General features: G+C 44.2%; 3 protein-coding genes across 6 annotated transcripts in view; 2 read left to right on the forward strand and 1 right to left on the reverse strand.

The window, feature by feature from the left end:
- Window positions 1-1,030: 1,030 nt before the first annotated feature.
- Cirop (ciliated left-right organizer metallopeptidase) lies at window positions 1,031-6,976 on the forward strand. Its single transcript, XM_051195792.1, has 14 exons — window positions 1,031-1,310; window positions 1,419-1,512; window positions 1,592-1,643; window positions 2,193-2,336; window positions 2,619-2,744; window positions 2,923-3,007; window positions 3,115-3,260; window positions 3,346-3,517; window positions 3,850-3,919; window positions 3,997-4,093; window positions 4,183-4,431; window positions 4,973-5,202; window positions 5,330-5,509; window positions 6,768-6,976. The coding sequence occupies exons 1-14, from the start codon at window positions 1,031-1,033 to the stop codon at window positions 6,916-6,918; spliced, it is 2,076 nt and encodes a 691-aa protein (XP_051051749.1). The 3' UTR covers window positions 6,919-6,976.
- A 1,625-nt stretch (window positions 6,977-8,601) lies between these two features.
- On the reverse strand, window positions 8,602-12,817 carry CUNH14orf119 (chromosome unknown C14orf119 homolog). Of its 2 annotated transcripts, XM_051195723.1 has the most exons (3): window positions 12,203-12,392; window positions 9,244-9,607; window positions 8,602-8,710 (listed from the first exon to the last, which is right to left on the reverse strand). In XM_051195723.1, exons 2-3 carry the CDS (start codon window positions 9,604-9,606, stop codon window positions 8,636-8,638), a joined length of 438 nt encoding a protein of 145 aa, XP_051051680.1. In that variant the 5' UTR covers window position 9,607; window positions 12,203-12,392; the 3' UTR covers window positions 8,602-8,635. The 2 variants fall into 2 exon arrangements, with proteins under 2 accessions (XP_051051680.1, XP_051051679.1); XM_051195722.1 differs by lacking the exon at window positions 12,203-12,392 and adding an exon at window positions 12,676-12,817 and having other exon boundaries at window positions 8,602-9,607.
- Acin1 (apoptotic chromatin condensation inducer 1) overlaps window positions 12,681-19,031 on the forward strand; it is a 39,796-nt gene continuing 33,445 nt past the window's right edge. For 2 of the 3 annotated variants that reach the window (XM_051195720.1, XM_051195719.1), the window contains exons 1-2: window positions 12,681-12,860; window positions 14,250-14,315. In XM_051195720.1, coding sequence (XP_051051677.1) covers window positions 12,681-12,860; window positions 14,250-14,315 — 246 coding nt within the window. Of the gene's footprint in view, window positions 12,861-13,240; window positions 13,434-14,249; window positions 14,316-19,031 lie in introns of those variants that run through there. The other variant, XM_051195721.1, reaches the window with a different exon arrangement.

Raw genomic sequence — 19,031 nt, forward strand, 5'->3', positions numbered from 1 at the left:
TAAGGCCTGAGCTACATAAAGGCAGAAAAGAAGACAGAATAATAGAGTTAGGTCTTCACCCCTACACTGAAGACCTGACAGGAAGTAGGCTTCTTCTAGGAGTTTGGGAGAGCCGGAAGAGCCTGAGCCTGTACTTAAATCAGCTACAAGGTCCGGAACCTCCTGGAAGGGCTCCCTCCCACCTCTGATGGGTGTGGGATTTGTGCTAAAGATGTTAAGAAAGGCTTCCCAGAGTAACTAGAGGAAAGGCCTGCCAGGGGAGGAAGGGCGGCCAAACAGGGTAAACAGTTCAGAAAAGCACAGTAGGGGCAGAGAAAACAAAGGGGTTCCTGTGGTTCCCAAAGAATATCTTTGAACTTTTGTTATGTTCATCGTTAAAGTTTATTTTCCCTCCCTCTCCTGCCAGTGAGTGAGCAGCTTCTGTGAAGTCTCACAGGCCCAGCCAGAGGCTCCCTCCCCCAGGGGCTATCAGTCAACTTGTGCATTTGTAGTGCTCCTACTGACAGTACTACACAGGTGCAGAACATTCCTGAAAGTCTCACAACTTAGAGGCTGGCCTAGTAAAGTGCAGGGGCTGTTTGCTCACCTCCAAGGAGATGGGCAGGCATCCATGAAAAACAACAAACCAAACAAAAACAAAAACTACTGCCTCTCGCAATTCCTCATCCATTATATCGCCTCCACTTTTCTGTTGTTGTTTTGGGGGAGACTTCAAGGCTTCCAACTGAGAAAGACAGGGCAGGGGACAGGAATGTGGGGTAGCCCCTCTCTGAAAAGTAAACTGAAGGCTGGGAGTCACACCCCTCCCTCAGAACTCCACCCCTGGCACCCTAGAGGAGGTGGCTCCAGCCCTTATGGTTCATAGCCTACCCCCTAGTTGGAAAGGAGATTTAGTCAACAACTTTCAACTCTTCCAGGAATGAGCCAGCCAGAGTGGTGGTGGGTGTGGAGAGAAAGCATAAATAAGTGAACTGGCCACAGCAGACAAGCAGGACCCAGGGCAGGCTGTGGGACCACAGAGAGAGTGAAGATGCAGCTGCTACTCCTCCTTGGGGTGGCCACAAGCAGATGTCTGCATGATGAGACTCAGAAGTCTGTGCGCCTTCTCAAGCCCCATCTCTCCCAAATGCCCACACACTTCCGCTCCTCAATCCTTTCTCTCCCTGGCTCCCATGATCCTCAACCCCTTAGAATCCAAACCTACTACACAAGAGAATCTGTACCCAAGGAGACGTGGGCTCTTGATGGGGCATCTCGAGCCCTGGCTGCACTGACAGAGACCACTAGAAGAATTCAGGGTATCCTAGCAGGTAAGTGAAACCACTGAGGGCTGAGGGCAGAAAAATCTAAGAGAAAGAGTCCATCACAGAAAAGGAATTGAACTCAGATGATGAGGTGAATTGTTCTCTTTCCTTAAGTCATCCCAATTCAAGGATCTCTGCTTCTGAGTCGAGACCCTACACAATACTGCCGTGCCGTGTGGGGAGACCCAGACACCCCAAACTACCATAGGTGAGTTTGTCACTGTTAATGTCTTCTTCAAAGGCATCTAGAAAATGTCTCCAGCTCACTTCTACACGTTTTTTGACAGGTGTAATCTCTTGAACCCAGGGTACCAAGGAGAGAGTTGCCTCGGGGCAAAGGTGAGAGCAAGTCACCAGTCTTAGGGATCTGTAGGTCTCTAACCCACTTAGACCTCCCTAATACCTTAGCACCTAAAAGGAACTGGCCTCAGATATGCAAAATTGTCCTTTAGTCTTGTTCTTCATAATTAGGAACATTCTGTAGTCCCTTTCCACCCCTGCTTTTCAAATACATTAGAGCAGAGATCTGGGTGGCTAGAAGCACAACTCTACTCTCTTTTTGTTTGTTTTGTTGAGACAGGGTTTCTCTGTATGGCTTTGAAAGCTGTCCTAAAACTCACTCTGTAGACCAGGCTGGCCTCAAACTCACAGAGATACAACTGTCTCTGCCTCCCAAGTGCTGGGATTAAAGGCATGCACCACCACCACCCAGCCTTAAAAGAAAAAAATTCAATTTGAACCCAGGCCTCACACATGCTATGAATGCTCTGGGTTATACATACTCAGCTAGGGATCCAATTCCGATTGGCTACCTGGATGGTACTGAGACAGCCCAAAGATACCTCCTTCCTTCTAGCATCAAGCTTGCATCCATTCATTCCCTGACAGATGCCTGATGCCCACCTGCGTGGTTACTCCTTGTGGCCAGAGCATGGTCTGCCCCAACTAATCCAACCAGATGGCCCTGGAGTCCAAAACACTGATTTTCTCCTATATGTGCGGGTTGCCCACACTTCCAAGTGTCACAAAGAGGTGAGATTCTAAGCCCATCCCTTTCCCCTGCTGTCTCTCTTAATCTGAAAGCTTGTAGGAGGGGTATAGAAATAGAAGCAGTTTTATTGAGTTGGGCTTCTTTAGGGGGCAGTTTGAAGTATGCTGATAAAGCTTGAATTGTGTAGGGTTACGAACCTTCCAGGCTACCCATGGGCACCACCCCAACAGAGCTCTACAGAGCCCTGCCACCCTCTATTTTCAGGAAGTCTCCATCTGGCTGGATTACCTCACTTACAATACCTTCTCTTGGCCTGTTTGCAGCCCTCCGTCATAGCATATGCTGCCTGCTGCCAGCTGGACTCAGAAGACAGGCCCCTCGCTGGCACCATTGTCTACTGCGCCCAGCAACTCACCAGCCCCAGCCTCAGCCATAGTGATATTGTCATGGTAGGTAACAACTGCATGATGGGTGGGGGGATGTGGCTGGGCGTGGCAGTCCCCCATGACATGGAAGAACCTGAGAATGGAACAGGAGGTGCCTTAAGCTCTTCAGAGAGCTTTATGCAGCGGGGCTAGAGCTCTGCTACAGGACCAGCCTCCTCACCCTGCAGCCATTTGTTCTTAGGCTACACTACATGAACTGCTCCATGTCCTGGGTTTTTCTGGGCAGCTCTTCAAGAAATGGCGGGATTGCCCCTCAGGACTCAGTGGTAAATGGAAGGAATGAGGGGGTGGGCTCCCTATAGTGTCAACCAGAGGGAGTTCCCTTCCTTCCAATCCTGTCTCACTCTTCCTAAGTTTCCCCTTTTTGAGCCAGCTAGAGAGAATTGTTCTACAAGGAAACATGTGACAAGGCGAGATGAGTGGGGACAACTGCTTCTTACCACTCCGACCGTTAGCCACAGCCTAGCCAAGCACTTGGGTGCTCCAGGGGCTGTGTTGGGTGTTCCTTTGGAAGAAGAGGTGAGTTGAGAATAATACCTTGGGATGACGGCAGAAACAAGGAGTAGCCAAATAGCAACCATCTATTTGCTACCTTACCCAACAGGGCTCTTTGTCTTCACACTGGGAGTCCAGATTATTCCAGGGCTCTATAATGACTGCTACCTTCCATGGTGCCCAGTACACTCGACTAGACTCAATAACTCTGGCTGCCTTTGAAGATTCAGGCTGGTATCAAGTCAACTACAGTGCCGCAGAGGAGCTATTGTGGGGTCAGGGTAAGAAGTACGAAAGGCCTACAGGGCAACACTTAGAACCCACGTCAGCTTTGTGGGAAGACACAGTTTGGAGTTATTTGCTACTAAGGTGTGATTCAAACTGTAAGCAGAGCTGGTACTGAGGGATGTCTGTGCTTTCATCTTTTTTCCCCCAAGACAGGGCCTGGCTATGTATCCCTGGCTGTCCTGGAACTCACTCTGTAGATCAGGCTGGCCTCGAACTCAGAGATCCTCCTGGTTCTTACCCCCAAGTGCTAGGATCAAAGTCGTACACCACTATGCCCAGCCTGAGGTTTTATCTTGACTGCTTTCTTTTCTTATGGCACAAGCAGGCTCTGGCCCAGAATTTGGCCTTGTGAGCACATGTAGGAATGGATCCTCAGACTTCTTCTGCACCCACAGGTATGTGTTGAGTGGGCAGGGGACTGTACAACTATTAGTGATCCCAGGGTCATCTCTCTACTATCCCTGCCACACAGTGGGCTGGGCTGCCACTACCTGCACCTGGACAAGGGAAGCTGCTCCTCAGACCCAAGGCTAGAAGGCTGCCGCATGTACAAACCCTTAGCCAGTGGGGTGAGTGGACTACAAAAGAGCAAGAGCAAGCCCAGGAGGAGTCCACCTCTGTGGTATCACACTATTCTACCATTTTCCCTACACCTTAGAGTGAGTGCTGGAAGGAGGAAAATGGACTCCTCAGAGCAGGGAACCCCTATGGGGAGATCTACCATCTGCAAAGCCGTTGCTTCCTTGCCAACCTTACCTCCCAAGTGTTCTCCAAAGACAAGGTCAGCCAGCCCTCGGAAACTCCCACAGGACGTTGCTATTTACATCAATGCACACACAAAGGAGCATACGAGGTACAAGTGGAGGGTTCACCGTGGGTCCCTTGCCCTCCAGGAAAGGCTGTTCAGGTGAGATTTTTTTTTTTTTTAATTTCCTTTTCTTTTTGTTTGCTTGTTTTTGCAAGACTGGGTTTCCATCCTGGAAATCCAGCTACTACCACCTGGCTCAGGTGAGAATTTTAAGAGTAGTCAGAGCATACAGGCAGAAAAATTGGGAAATGTTTGACTGGTATTACTGTCCAGCTTCTTAAGTCTTACTCTGTAGTCCAGGCTGGCCCAGAACTAGCTACAGAACCCAGGCTAACCTCAAACTTGTGACAGTCCTCTGCCTCAGTCTTTCATATACCAGGATTACAGACATGAACCACCAAGCCTAATGTTCAGCTTGTTTTTTGAAATTTTGAATTTTTATTTTATTTATGTATTCACTTAGCATGCTGGGGCTCAAATCTGGGGTATTGCATTCACTGAATTTCATTCTCCGTCACCACCCTTTTTTTCCCCCTTAAATATCTCCTGTGCCTGTGGTCTAGAATGTGCCATTTTCCTTAGAAGACAGTCCTAAACAAGTAATTGAAGCTGTAGCTTATTCCGTGCTATTTTCTTGTAGATACCCGGATACTATGGTCTTCTCTACTGTCCCCAAGGCCGGCTGTGTCTGAGTAACAAAGCTACCAGTACTGTCTCTTCTCCACCAATGAGTTTTTCAACCCAAGACCTGCTATTTCAGTTTTCTTTAGGATTAACTGGGACCCCAGGCCACTCTCTGGGGAAAGAAGGGAGACAAGAGCTGGCTGAGCTAGTTCTGCAGGCCCTGGTGACAAGAGGTGGCGCGAGCAGGTAAAGGGGACAGTCCTACTTGTGTAGACAATGGGCCATAGAGAATGCTCAGTCTCTCCTCTGCACTCTGCTCATCTCACCCTGCAACTTACTCCTCCTCTGTTAAGAGATCTCACTTTTTGTTCAGGTGCTATTTCCACAGCCCATCCATCACCACAAATTTGGTGTTCACTGTGAGTATGTGGAAGTCTCCAGGCTGCCAAGGGCCTTCTGTTGCTACACTGTACCAGACCCTGACTCTGACTTTTCAAGAGAAACCTCTCCAAGTACACCATGGAAAAGCCATCTTTACCACTGAATACAGCAAGTAAGATCATGTCCCCAGTAGTAACCTTTGCACCCTGCTTGTCAGACATTTGACTTCATGTTTTGTTTTTTAAGATTTACTTATTTATTTTTATGTATGTAAGTGCTTTATCTGCATGTGCATTTTATGCCAGAAGAGGTCAATCAGATCCCACTATAAGTAGTTGTGAGCCACCACGTGGTTGCTGGGAATTGAACTCAAGACTTCTGGAAGCATAGTTATTGCTCTTAATCTCTGAGCCTTTTCTCCAGCACTGGAAATCATTTTTTGTTTGTTTTTGAGACAGGTTTTTCTGTGTAACAGCCCTAGTTGTCCTGGAACTCACTCTGTAGACCAGGCTGGCCTCAAACTCAGAGATTTGCCTACCTCTGCCTCACAAGTACTGGGATTAAAGGTGAGCACACTGCCACCACCAACCCTGCCCCCATTACTGTTTGATGGGCTCAATGTGATTGCGCATCTTTTCACTGACATAACCTTGTCTAAAAAAAGGTACACATAAATGCAGGCTTAACAAATATGATTTTGACAGGTGGTGGTGGCGAATGCTTTTAACCCCAGTACTGGGAAGAGGCAGGAGGATCTCTGTGAGTTAGAGGCCAATCTAGTATACAAAGTGAGTTCTGGGACAGCCAGGGAGGTTAAAAAGAGAAACCCTGTCTGGAAAAAGCAAAACAAACAAAAAATAGAGTCCCATCCTAGAACTTAGGGATCTCAATTATTTTGTTGTTGCTTTGGGGAGCAGGACAGGAAGGGGGTAGGGAAGGTGAGACAGGGGTTTCACTGTGTAGCCCTGGCTGACCTATACCTTCCTTTGTAGACCAGGGTGGCCTTGAATGCAACAGATCCATCTGCTTCGCTTCCCCTGTTGTAGAGGTTTTTTATTTGTGTTTGGTGTTTTTTGATTTTGAGACAAGGTCTCATTTAGCTTCAGGCTGACCTCAAACTTATTATATAGCTGAGGATGATCCTCCTGCCTTAGGAAACTGGGGTCATATGGTAAATGTGTGCCATCACACCCCTTAAGCAGTGTTCATAGATCTACCAAAACTGTCTTCCCACAAACTAGTTGCCACTACCTTGTGTCTCCTTTCTGTACTTGAAGCTGCTGGAGTCTTGGGCCTTAATTTCATCCCCATGTTTTGGGTTTAACATTGGCTTTAGCTGGTTTGTCTGCCCTAGTGCTTGATTCAAATATGTTTCCATTCTGTAATGGCTGAGCACTACTGCAGGACAAACAGCGCCTTTCATGTTCTAGGTTGCTGACTTCCATGGACCATAACCTCTCTATGACTGACCGACTTCTGTCCATAGGATTCTGCCTACTATTGCTAATCCTGATGGGCACATTGGGAACTTTGGCTTACCAGAAACGGGCTATACTCCAAGTGGGACCATCTACTACTTAACTATCATGAGAGATACATGTATAGCACAGGAGATCAGTTTAAAATAAGACAGGTGTGATGCCAGCCAGCCAGCAAGATGGCTCAATAGGTAAAGTCATTTACCCAAGTTTGATTCCTAAGGAGCCACAAAATGGACAGAGAAAACCCACTCCTACAAGTTGTCTCTACTTCTGTATGTACATTGTGACTTATGAGTACAGAATTGCTTAACTTTTCAAAAAATTATTTATGTGTATGAGTGCTTATCTGTATGCCTGCATGCTAGAAGAGAGCATCAGATCCCATTAGAGATGGTTATAAGCCACCATGTAGTTGACTGCTGAGCCACCCCCACCCCCTCCCTTTGCTTTTTGGTTTTTCAAGACAGGATTTCTCTGTGTAGTTCTGGGTATCCTGGAAGTTACTCTGTAGACCAGACTGATTTTGAACTCAGAGATCTGCCTGTCTCCTGAGTGCTGGGATTAAAGGCATGCGTTACCACATCTGGCTTAAATTTTTTAAAAAATTTTAAACAAGAGTACTTATTGCTTTTGTAAAAGACCAAGGCTCAAATCAAAGCACTTGCATCCTTCTTTAACTCTAGTTCCAGGGCATCCACCACCCTGACCTCGCTGAGCACTGGCATACACGTGGTACATACACATACATACTTGCAGGCTCTCACACATACACATAAAAATAAAGACCACTGGATGGGAAAATCTACTTATTGTAAATCCTGCTCTATTTTCTTCAGAATGCCTCTTTGCCAGGATATTTACTTTTCAATAGTTTGACCATATACAAAATGTGGAGTCTTATAGTGAAGAACTATTCTTTATTTTAATACCCTCCCCCAAATCAACAGTTTAATTTGTGAAGCATCATTTATTTTCAGACTGTTGTAAACCAATGGCAGAACAGGAACATATACTACCAGCTCCAAGGGCATCACACATGTTTTAGAAAAGGTCACTGCTTTTTGATATTATCTAACTTTCATTGTTCTTTGGAGTCAAACAATGTGAAGTATCAAGCAATTATTTCCTTCTCTTTTTTTCCTTAATTTATTAAATCGCCACTGGGAATTCCAACGGTTGAGACATCACATTTTATGTTAGAGTTGGGTAAATGTGGTAAAAAACCAGCCATCTGGGCCAGCAGTAGCCTTGAGTTATATATAAGACATGAGTTCTTTTTAGTTATAACAACAGACGTCATTAAATTCTTGAGATTTAGACATCTTCTGTAAATAAAGCAGGTGTCTGGTGGTGGGGGATGTCTTTCTGTATATATGTTTCTCTTATTGGCTGTTGAGTAAAACACTGTTTGGACAATAGAGGCAGAAAGAAGTTGGGACTAGGAGATGAGGATAATTCTGGGAAAGACAGGCAGAGAGAGACCATAAGGAGCTGCCACGTAGAGACCAGGAGGGTAAGAGTGCCAGGCTTTCTCTTATAAGATAAAGCCATGTTGAAATACATAGATTAGTAGTTAAGGGTTAATAATTAAGACAGAACTAGCCAATAAGAAGCCCTAGCCATCAACCAACATTTTAATAATTATTATAGCATCTCTGTGTTTTCATTTGGTGCTGAAGTCACTGTGGGACCAGGCTGGAAAGAAAAACACCAACAACAAAATGGTGCCCCACATTTGGTGCCAATTGAAGGCATGGTATTAATGAGCTCACTAGACCCAAGATAAATGATAAATGGGTGTTTTATTGGGGAACAACTTACACAGATAATAGTAAAGAACTGTAGAGACGTTCCTGCTCCAGAAGATTCTGTCTCTGCCCTTTTGATGTGATCTGCCACCCAAGAGAAAGAGAAGCCCATCCCGCACTTTTCTACCTTCTGGTCAAGTCTGCACCTGAAGCCAAGCCCAAAGGGGTATGGCCACTAACACAAATTCACTGGCAAGACAACATGCTGCTACACATCTCCTGTAAATAAAGCAGGTGTGTGACAAAATCAGATTTGTTTAAATGGATCACGTTTACAGAGTCCAGGTAACATATTGCAAGGTTAAGAATAGTGCTGGCACTCATCAAGTTCAAGCAATTCTTTTAGGGCAGGGTCATACTCTGTAGCACTGTCTGGCCCAGAACTTAATATGTAGACCAGGTTGCCTCTGTTCTTGGTGCTGGGGGAAAAGGTGCACCACTACCCCTGCAGTTCAGGCAAATCTTTAAGTGACACTCTTGCACGGAATCTTCACTACAGTCAAGGTCTTTGGCTTGATCACATGTAGTTATATTCTTGATCTGAAGGCCTATCAGTCTTTACCAGCAGTGGCGGCCACTGCTTGGTAAAACTTTGCCACAAAATCTGGCTCACTGACCTCCAGCTGTCTGACAAATTCATTGCGCTCCTGCTCAGCCCAACCTCGAAACCACTGATCCCAAAGACGTAGCTGACACTCGAAGATACAGGGTGGTCGGTTTGCCCCAGATACACTGAGCTGCTCCAGACCATCCAGCAGTGGCTGTAGCTTTCCAGGCACTGCCTTAGCTACCAGGTCTTGTAGAAAACGTTCCCGCTGGGGACCCGACCAACTGGCAAACCAGTGAAGAATACACTTCATCTCCTGGGAAGTGATGTAAGACATTGGAGGAGGGGAAGAGCTGGCAATATCATGTGGCACTGAAGGCAACACAGAAGGGATGGACGGTGGCATTGATGAAGACGATGATTCCAGTGGCATCCTGAAAAATAACAAAAAAAAAACTGTTACTACACTCTTTGGCAGAGAGCAACCTAAACATGACCTCCTAAGCAACAATTCATATCCACCAATTCAATCTAGAGGGAAATGAACAGGACCCTTTCTTATGGCAGGAATTCACCATATATGTGTAGTCCCAGACTGGCCAGGGATTTGGTCCTCCTGCCTCAGCTTCTTGCATACGGGGTTACAAGTGCACACAGCCATACCACATGTAACAAGAGCCTTTATTTTTATGTTTATACAATTACCTTAGAGAAGTCACCCAAGAATAATTTCACTTGGTATTTGCCAGTCTTCTTTCCTTTTCAATGCCACTGACCTAAGCCGGTGTGGTGGCTCACACCTAGAACCCCAGCACTTGGAAAGCTGAGATGGGGGGGGGGGGACTGCCAAGAACTAAAAGCCAGCTGGAACTACACAGGTACACAGTGAGTTCCGGGCCAGTTTAACCTACAGAGGCCCTATCTCAAAACAACAACAAAAAAAACAAAACACATGCCAGGTATGGTGACAGACACACATGGCACAATAGCGCAGGCAGGAAGACCCTGACTTAGATGATGGGTTACATGGGAGTTCCAGGCCAGCCTAAACTACACAAGACTCTGGGTCAAAAAAAAAAAAATAATAATAATAATAAAAACACACACAACCTATCCAACCAGTGTCTCTCACTTGCAGACGTTTCTGTTCTTTGTAACCTCCTCTTCTGGCTTAGGAAGAGTTCCTTTTCAGTGAAGATCTTTTCAGTGTGACAAGTAAGCTCACACAGGTTCATCTGACTGCACTGTGGGTGCATTGCTCTGAAAATTGTCCAGGACCAAAGAATCCGGTAAGTCCCGCATTTCCAAGCATGTGTAGGAAAACTTCAGCACTCTTCCAGGACCACCAATCATGTATTTAGCCCTACTGTTCGTCCTCAGCACACTTGTCAACTCTACTGTTATACTGTTTCTTTAAAGGGACAGCTTTCAGATAACTTGGCGGCTCTTTAGGTACATAAAGCCTTGATGGCCAAGGCAATTTCAGACACAGACACCTGAACCGCTTGGTTTGGATGATTTGGAGGCAGAGGTTTCTGGATCAAGAGAAAAGTAATCATTCTCAGGTTACCTCAAGTCTTAGAAAAAATTCTTGCTGGCCTCAAATTCAAGATCTTACCTCACTCAGCCTTTCAAGTGTTGGTGTTAAAGATTACAGGCATGTCAACACATCCACCCACAGCTTCTCTTCCCACACTCCAACTTTCATGTAGCTGGACATGTAGCTAAGGATGGCTTTGAACTGTAATGTGCCACCACACCATATCTGTGGTGCTAGGGATAGAACCCAGGACTTCAAGCATGCTAAAAGAGCACTCTACCAGCTGAGCTATATACCCAGCCACCCCTATAAAGAGCCCTAAAAACAACCAATTGAGGGGCTAGGGAGAAGATTGCTCAGCATTTAAATGTACTTCCTGCTCCACAGACAGACACACAGATACACAATTAAAAATAAAAAAAAAAAGCAAGTTGGGTGGTGGTGGTGGATCGTCTTAATCCCAGCACTTGGAAGGCGCAGGCAAGCCAAATTCCAAGCCAGCCTGAACTACAGAGGGCTACACAGAAAAAACCTGTTTTGAAAAACCAAAACCAAACCAAACAAACAAAAAATGTTTGTTCTACCTCTCCTACTTCTGTTTCAGGTTAGGTACATATTTATCTTCTCTAAAATCAAAGCAAGTGGTACCAGCCCAAATGCTAATCGCTCCATAGCTATCATCAGTGTGGGGTAAGTATACATGATCCAAGAGCCTTCTATGCAATATATACACAGCTTCTGAAATCTGTCAAGAATTTTTATCTGTTCAGCACCAATAAACTTCCGAGTAGGGTAAGTAAAGGTCTTGCCTAAAATAAAAAGTAATGGTTAAAAAAAATCAGGAGTCACACTTCCAAGGTTCTGAAAAAATTCCCTTTGCTTTCTTGACTTAGGCAGCCTAAAAAGTGTGATAAGATGCATTTGTGTCTCTGAACAGTTTTCCTTACTGGTTTATACCTATAAGTGCCATTGATTTTGCATCATGCATCAAGTGTCAGGCATCCTACAGTTTGGATCCTACAGTTTGTATCTCTAACAATGAAAACCTTCAACCCTCTATGACCTAAATTACTACTTCTGTTCCTTTTGCTCCAAGTTGGAAGATATGTATCAGCAAGGAAAGGAATCCCTAAAGATCAGTTCAAATCCCGGTTTAGGGTGACTGCCATTTTCAAAGTGACCCTCCAGGGAATCCTAACCTCCTAAAACTTTTCTTTTTCAGGGAAAGGGAATTGTTTTTCCATGGCTTCAACGGTAAACTTAATTCAGCGTCATTAATAAATTTACTGCCTGGGATCAAAGACACAACGCTACTTTTTCTCACGTTTGGAAGCCGCAAGAGTCTTAAGCCCCCAAGTATTCCTTAGACCGAGAGGCCAGGACGTAGAGGATGAGGGACCACAGAGATTTCGCCACGGGAGCAGGTGAGTTTCCCAAAAGGAAACCTGCAGACACCAAATATTATCAGGACAAGGAAGGACTTCTTTACCTGTTACCTCCCCTTTTCTCTCAAAGAGCGCCCAGAGATCACATAAGTGCTTCAGCTCCAGCTCCAACTCCCTTAGTCTCTTCCAGGTTTCCTGAAAACCCTAAGCAGAGCCAGCCCAGTAACCCACGTACTTCCGGTCTCAAAACAGCCCCAAACACCCAAGTGCCCCAGCGCCCGCAGGCCCAGGTCCGAAGACAACCGAATATCTCCGATTATGGTTATGCATGATTCGAGGGCTTCCGAATAGATTCGATTCAAAGCCTCGGCAAGACGAAAACAAACGATCCTTAACGCAAATAGGGAGGGGGGGGTTGGCTGGGCAAATAGAAAGAGCTGATTGGTACCGATGTGAAGGCGGAAACGGCCGAACAGTTCCGGAGGAGCCCGGGGAATTCTGAGCAGTAATAGAGGGGTAGACTATGGCAGTGGGCGGGGCCAATTCGGTACGTTCGAAGGGCGTTAGCGGAAATTACCGAAGATGCCCGAAGCCGTCGGGACGGACCCGAGTACCTCACGCAAGATGGCGGAGCTGGAGGAGGTGACTCTGGACGGGAAGCCTCTTCAGGCTCTGCGGGTGACCGACCTGAAGGCCGCACTGGAGCAGCGAGGCCTAGCCAAGAGCGGGCAGAAGAGTGCCCTGGTCAAGCGGCTCAAAGGGGTGAGAAGTCAGCGTTGCCGAGGTGTCGGAGGGGAGCGGACCCGGTAGAGACGAGTCTCCGCCGCGGCGCAGGCGCAGTGTCCGGGCTCGGCGCGAGCTCTCAGGCCGCCAGCGCGAGCCTGAAGATCCACGCGCACGGTGGTTGGTGTGGCTTGCGCTGGAACAGAGATAACGCCGGTTCCCGCCTTAACGGCAGCGGCGCGAGCACAAAATGGGAGGGTGCGCGCTACTCTCCTGGAGTGTCTTAAGCTCCTTCCTTCTTCCCCCACCCCCTCCTTGTTTGTGTCTGTGTTTTCGGCGCATGCGCTGCAGAAGGAGTTAAATCCCTCTACAACCACCGGTGTGGCTGGCCTTAAGGGGGCGAGTAGGGCAGGGTCCGAGTTAGGGGTACAGTTGGGCGGATAGGGTTGGTGTCTCTGGCTGCAATAATACATTTGGGGTAGGGTAAAAATGTCCGCTTGATTAGATGAAGGGGAACCTTGATAGAAGGACTTGGTGAAAGACGGGTGTCTAATTCGTAGGGAATCGAGAAGCAGTCTGGATAAGAATTTGGTGAATATTATAGTGTGAGAGGTGAGACAGATCACTTTAGGCCGGGGATTTCGTTATCAATTCGAGTAGATGAGAATGGGCCTGTCCTGAGGTATACATATTGTGTATCGGTTTGATGTAAATGGAGGGAAGGTGAGATGGACCAGTGTAATTAGAGTTCATTAGGGTAGGTGGCTGATAGTGCGAATTGGGACTAGGTTAGTTCAGGGTTTGAGTTGACAGACCGTTGCTTATCCCGAAGCTGACAGTTTGTGGGTGGGTGTGGATTAAGTCAAACCACAGATTACAAGGTCTATGGTCATTTTCTCTTTGAAATTTTAATAATTTGATTAGTCTGGATGTCACTCTGCTGGAAATTGTGCCCGTTCACTTAAGTTTCAGTTCTGAATAACTAACCAAGTAATAGTCAGATCCTAATCAGCAACCTCACGGTTTCATGTAATTTAAAGCTTGTTTGAGTGGAGTGGTTCCCCCACCCCCGCCCCCATTACCAGATTTGAGAGTGACTCCTCATCAAAACTGCAGACAATAATAGGGATTCTGGTACCGAGTCTGTCACTTTTGCTGGTTTTTGTGACATAGCCAGGTCACTGATTCTTTGTGTGCCTATATTTCACATCTGTATATTTGGAAGCAGTAACCATGGTTACCATTAAGGGTCTCATGAAGATGAATGAGGACAGTATAAGTAAAGGGCTTTTATGCTCCATGAAAGGAATATGGTATAAATGTATATTTAAGTCATTTAATTTAATGAAAAGGCTGTGGGAGAGGTAGAGATGGGTTGCTTTTTGATTACCCCTCCTGGTTTTTGATTTTTGCTCTTTTTTATACCAGGCTCTAATGCTAGAAAATTTACAGAAACACTCAACACCCCATGCTGCATTCCAGCCAAATTCACAGGTAAGAAAAAAAGATTTGTTTAGCTAGAGTGTGCTGTGTGAAGAAAATGGTAAATGAAAGACTTGGTGTTGTGTCTTCCATGCTTATCAAAAGCAGCACTTTCTTAAATTATTTTAATTGCAAGTGTTCTCATATTAGACAGTTGCTGTCTTGTTTAAGATTATTTTTATTTTGTGTATATGGCTGATTTGCCTGCTTATGTATCTGTGTACCGTGTGTGTGCATGCCTCATGCCCACAGAGGCCTGAAGAGGATACTGAATCCTCTGGAATTGGAGTTATAGGCAGCTATGAGCTACCATATGGGTGCTGACTTGAACCTGGGTCCTCTACAACAGCAACCAGTCCTCTTAACTGCTGAGCCATCTTTCAAGCTCACAGACAGTTGAATTCTAATCAAGACTAATTTTGCGGAAAGATCTGGAGTTAAAAAAAAAAAAACCTTATCAGTAGATCGAGCCAAAAATATGGCTCTGATTAAGTGTGCCACAAAGACTCTGAAGTCACTTACTTGCCATTAGTTTGGGGGAAAAGTTGTCTTTGAATATAATGTGGAATAAAATACTTGTTTATCAACAACTCTCTAATTGACAGTTTTTTTTTTTAATTGGATTAATTTGCTAGTGCTAGATGCTTAACTATATACAGTTACTCTTAGATATCTCTAAAACTTTTGTTATTTATGACAAGGAACTTAACATTTGGCTGCCTTATTTGTCTCACCTGTAATAAGAAAAGTATTTGGATTTAGCTAATAGTTATATACCTGTTCTGTTGGGATAGCTGGGAAAAGACACTGGTAGGTTTTTTGTTTGTTTTGGCTTTTTTTTTTTTTTTTTTTTTTTTTTTTAGGATTGAGACAGAATCTCCATGTAGCAGTGATGGTTTGGAGCTCACAATGTAACCTATGCTGTCTTTAGACTCAGGACAGTACTCCTGTCAGCTTCCCCAGTGCTGGGGTAACAGGCTTGTGCTCCTGCCCCCAGTGTTCTACATGTGTTTTATTTTGTAGATATTATTTTATGGTTAAAAACAAAATATAGATTTCTAGACCATATCATCTCTTAGAGTGCTTTTAAAACTCCCTTCATTTAGTGTGTTAAAAGACAATGCAGTGGTGTCAGGGCCCAGGACTAGGTGAGGTCCCAGGATACTATGGAAAGTCTTTCTGTTCCCTTGTTAATACCTCATTAAGCTGTGAGTCCCATAATCTAGTCAGCTTTCTGAGGTTAACGAGCATAAAAAAACTACCTCAGGGGCTGGAGAGATAGCTCAGTAATCAAGAGTACTTGTCCCTCAGTGATTCAAACTGGAGTTTAAATCCCAGCACATACTATATTGGGTGGCTTGCAACCATCTGTAACTCCAGTTCCAAGGGATCCAACGCCCTCTTCTGGCCTCCAAGGATATGACTGAGCACCCAAACACACACACCTAAAGATACATGTACACACACACACAAAATGAAAGCTGAAGAGATGGCTCAGTAGTTAAAAGTACTTAGAAAACCCAGATTCAGTTCCCAGCACTCACAGCCATCCATATCTCCAGTTTCAGGGCATCTCATTCCTCTGGCTTTGAATACCACGAACACACATGATACACATACATCCATGCAGTTAAAACAGTCATACATATAAAATAAATGAGAATAAATCTTTTTTTAAAATTAAAAAGAAACTACTTAAAATAGTTCACCATTATCTTTTTAGATCATTGCAGTTTAGACTTTGAAGCCTTACTTATATTAACAAAGGTTTTGCAGCAAACATACTTGTTTTCTTATACTTGGAGCCCATAGTTCATTAGTGTCCATTGAGTACTAAGAGATTCATTTAGTGTAAGTGAGAATAAGTGTTCACTGTTAGAAAATATAGAAAACATAAGGAATATCGTATTGGATTGACTTGCTTTTTTGGAGGTCTATAGTATAGACATGTAAGAAAGACTTGAGGGGGACTTGTGAAGAAAAAAACTGAAGGACAGAAAAAATGATATGGGAATGTTAAAGAAAGGAGGAAAGGATTAACCCTGGGCTGGCTGGCTGGCTGGCTTGCTTGCTTTTGTTTTGAAACAGGAGGGTCTCTCTACATAGCCCTAGCTACTCTGGAATTTCCAAAGATCCTCCTGCCTCTGCCTTCCTAGTGCTGGTGGTATTAAAGGCATGGGTCACAGTGCTTGGCATGCTAAAGGCTTCTCTCTACTCAAAGAAAGCAAAACTGTTGGTTGGGTTAGAGTTTTTTGAGGCAGAGACTTACACCATAGCCCAGGCTGCCCTCAAACTATGGCAGTTCTCCAGCCTCATTTTCTCTGATGGTATGATTGTAGATAATAAGCCATATGCACTCCCCTTTCTGTGATTTATTTTGTTTATCTTTTGTTTTATTTGTTTGCTTGTTTGTTTGGGGGCGGGTCAAGACGACAGGGTTTCTCTGTATTAACAGCCCTAGCTGTCTGGGAACTAGCTCTGTAGACCAGGCTGGCATCAAACTCACAGATCCGCCAGTCTCTGCCTCCTGAGTGCTGGGATTAAAGGCATGCAATACTACTACCCAGCTATTTTGTTTATCTTTTAATGGAAATGGAGTTACAAGTGTCTCAAATATTGTATGTATATTCCTTTCCTTGGTCTCTTAATTTCATTCATTTAAATACTATAATTTTTTTGTGTTTATTTTGTGTGTATGAGTGTCATACATTTTTGTGTGTGTATCCAGGCCTGGTGCTCTCAGGGATCAGAAGAGGACATTGGAGACCTGGAACTGTAGTTAACAGATGATTATGAGCCACCAAGTACTAGGATTTGAACCCAGGTCCTCTGCAAAAACAGCCAGTGTTTTTAACTGCTGAGCCATCTCTCTAGTCCTACATTTCAACATATGAGATATGTGACAAAATGTTCTCCTGGATTGGTGGAGATTGATCTTTTGGAGAAACTAAGACTTTTTTCTTTACAGATTTACTTTTAAGAGTTTGAGACTTATTTATTTATTTGTATATTTGTTTATTGATTTTTCAAGACAGGGTTTCTGTGTATAACAGCCCTGACTGTCCTAGAACTCACTGTGGAAAATGTATTTATTTTGTTTATATGATTGTTTTGTCTGCATGTATGCATGCACACTATGTCTGTGCCTGATACCTGTAGAGGTCAGAAGAGAGGGGTCACGTCTCCTGGAATGGAGTTATAAATGGTTATGAGCTGCAGTGTGGGTACTGGGAACCAAACCTGGGTCCTCTGCAAGGACAACAGTTGCTTCTAACTACTGAGCCATCTCTCCAGCCTGGCATCTATCTCTTTTTAGTCAGGAACTCACTGTGTAGACCAGGCTGGCCTGGGACTCACAGAGATTGGCCTGCTTTGCCTCTTTAGTGCTAGGATTAAAAATATGCATCATACCTTGTCTCAACTTTGAGAAAAAAAAACAGTAAGTTATTTTTTAGATAAATTCTAGTTTATAAAAATTTAGATGAAAAGGCGTAATTCAGGCTGAGGATATAGGTTACTGGTAGAGTGCTAGATATGATATCTCTCTCTCTTCCTCTCTCACACACACACACACATGCACACACGGGGTTGGGGTAGGGGGAAGCTAACAATGGGATCCATTATGGGAGCACACCTTTACTACTCAAACTGAGGGTGCTGATGCCTAAGGATTTCAAGTTTGAAGCCAGCCTGAACTATGTAGTGAAACATTGTTTACAAAAGAAGTATAATCCCTAGAATTCTTCTTTTTAAGTTTTTTGTGCACTAAGATCACCATTTGGACTAATACTTTAAGTAAAATATTAACAAAGTTCCTCTTTTTTCCCCATTATGTTTATTCTGATCTTTAATATAGAATAGCTTAGAAAAAGCCTTCCAACTGGGCAGCAGTGGCTTCTGCCTTTGTTCCCAGCACTCAGAGGTAAGAGGCAGGTGGATCTGAGTTTGAATCCAGCCTGGTCTACAGAGTAAGTTACAGGACAGCCACAGATACATAGAGAAACCCTGTCTCAAAAACCCTAAAAAAGAAAGAAAGAAAGGAAGGAAGAAAGGAAGAAAGAAAGGGAAAGCCTTCCAAAAGTTATGGATGCAGATGCAGATACATGGAGTAAACTTGCTCTGTAGAATTTCTTTGTGTTACCTTGGTATACTTTCTTAGACTGTTACTTTTTTAAATATTTAACCAGAAAAGTCTTACATGTTTAGAAACTCACATTTTATTGTTTATAGAAATTAAGTTCATGTTTCTTTTAGAAGGTAGTTTGCCTTTGTTGCTTTTAGTAAAATGTTTCATAGTTATTTTTTAAATTTTGTTTGTTTATTGTTTTTTGAGACAGGGTTTCTATGAGTGGCTTTGGCTGTCCTCTGTAGACCAGGCTGGCCTTGAATTTACAGAGATCCTTCTGCCTGAGCCTCCCAAGTGCTGGGATTAAAGACATGTACCACCACTGACTGGCTTTTAATTTTTTTAATCTTTTTTTTTTTTTTTTTTTTTAATGAGTAAATGTGTGTCTTTTGAAGGGTGTCAGAGCCCCTGAAACTATAGTTACAGACAATTGTAAGCTGCCATTGTGCTAGGAATTGAACCCAAGTCCTCTGGAAGAGCAGCCAGTGCTCTTCACCACTGAGCCATCTCTCCAGCCCCCATAATTATTTTTAAAACATTTTAACATATCAAGCTTGAATTTGTAATAAGCATTTTTAAACCATTTCTTTTTCTAAGGCAGG

This window comes from Phodopus roborovskii, unplaced genomic scaffold (assembly GCF_943737965.1).
Source record: "Phodopus roborovskii unplaced genomic scaffold, PHOROB, whole genome shotgun sequence".
Taxonomy (NCBI): Eukaryota; Metazoa; Chordata; class Mammalia; order Rodentia; family Cricetidae; genus Phodopus; species Phodopus roborovskii.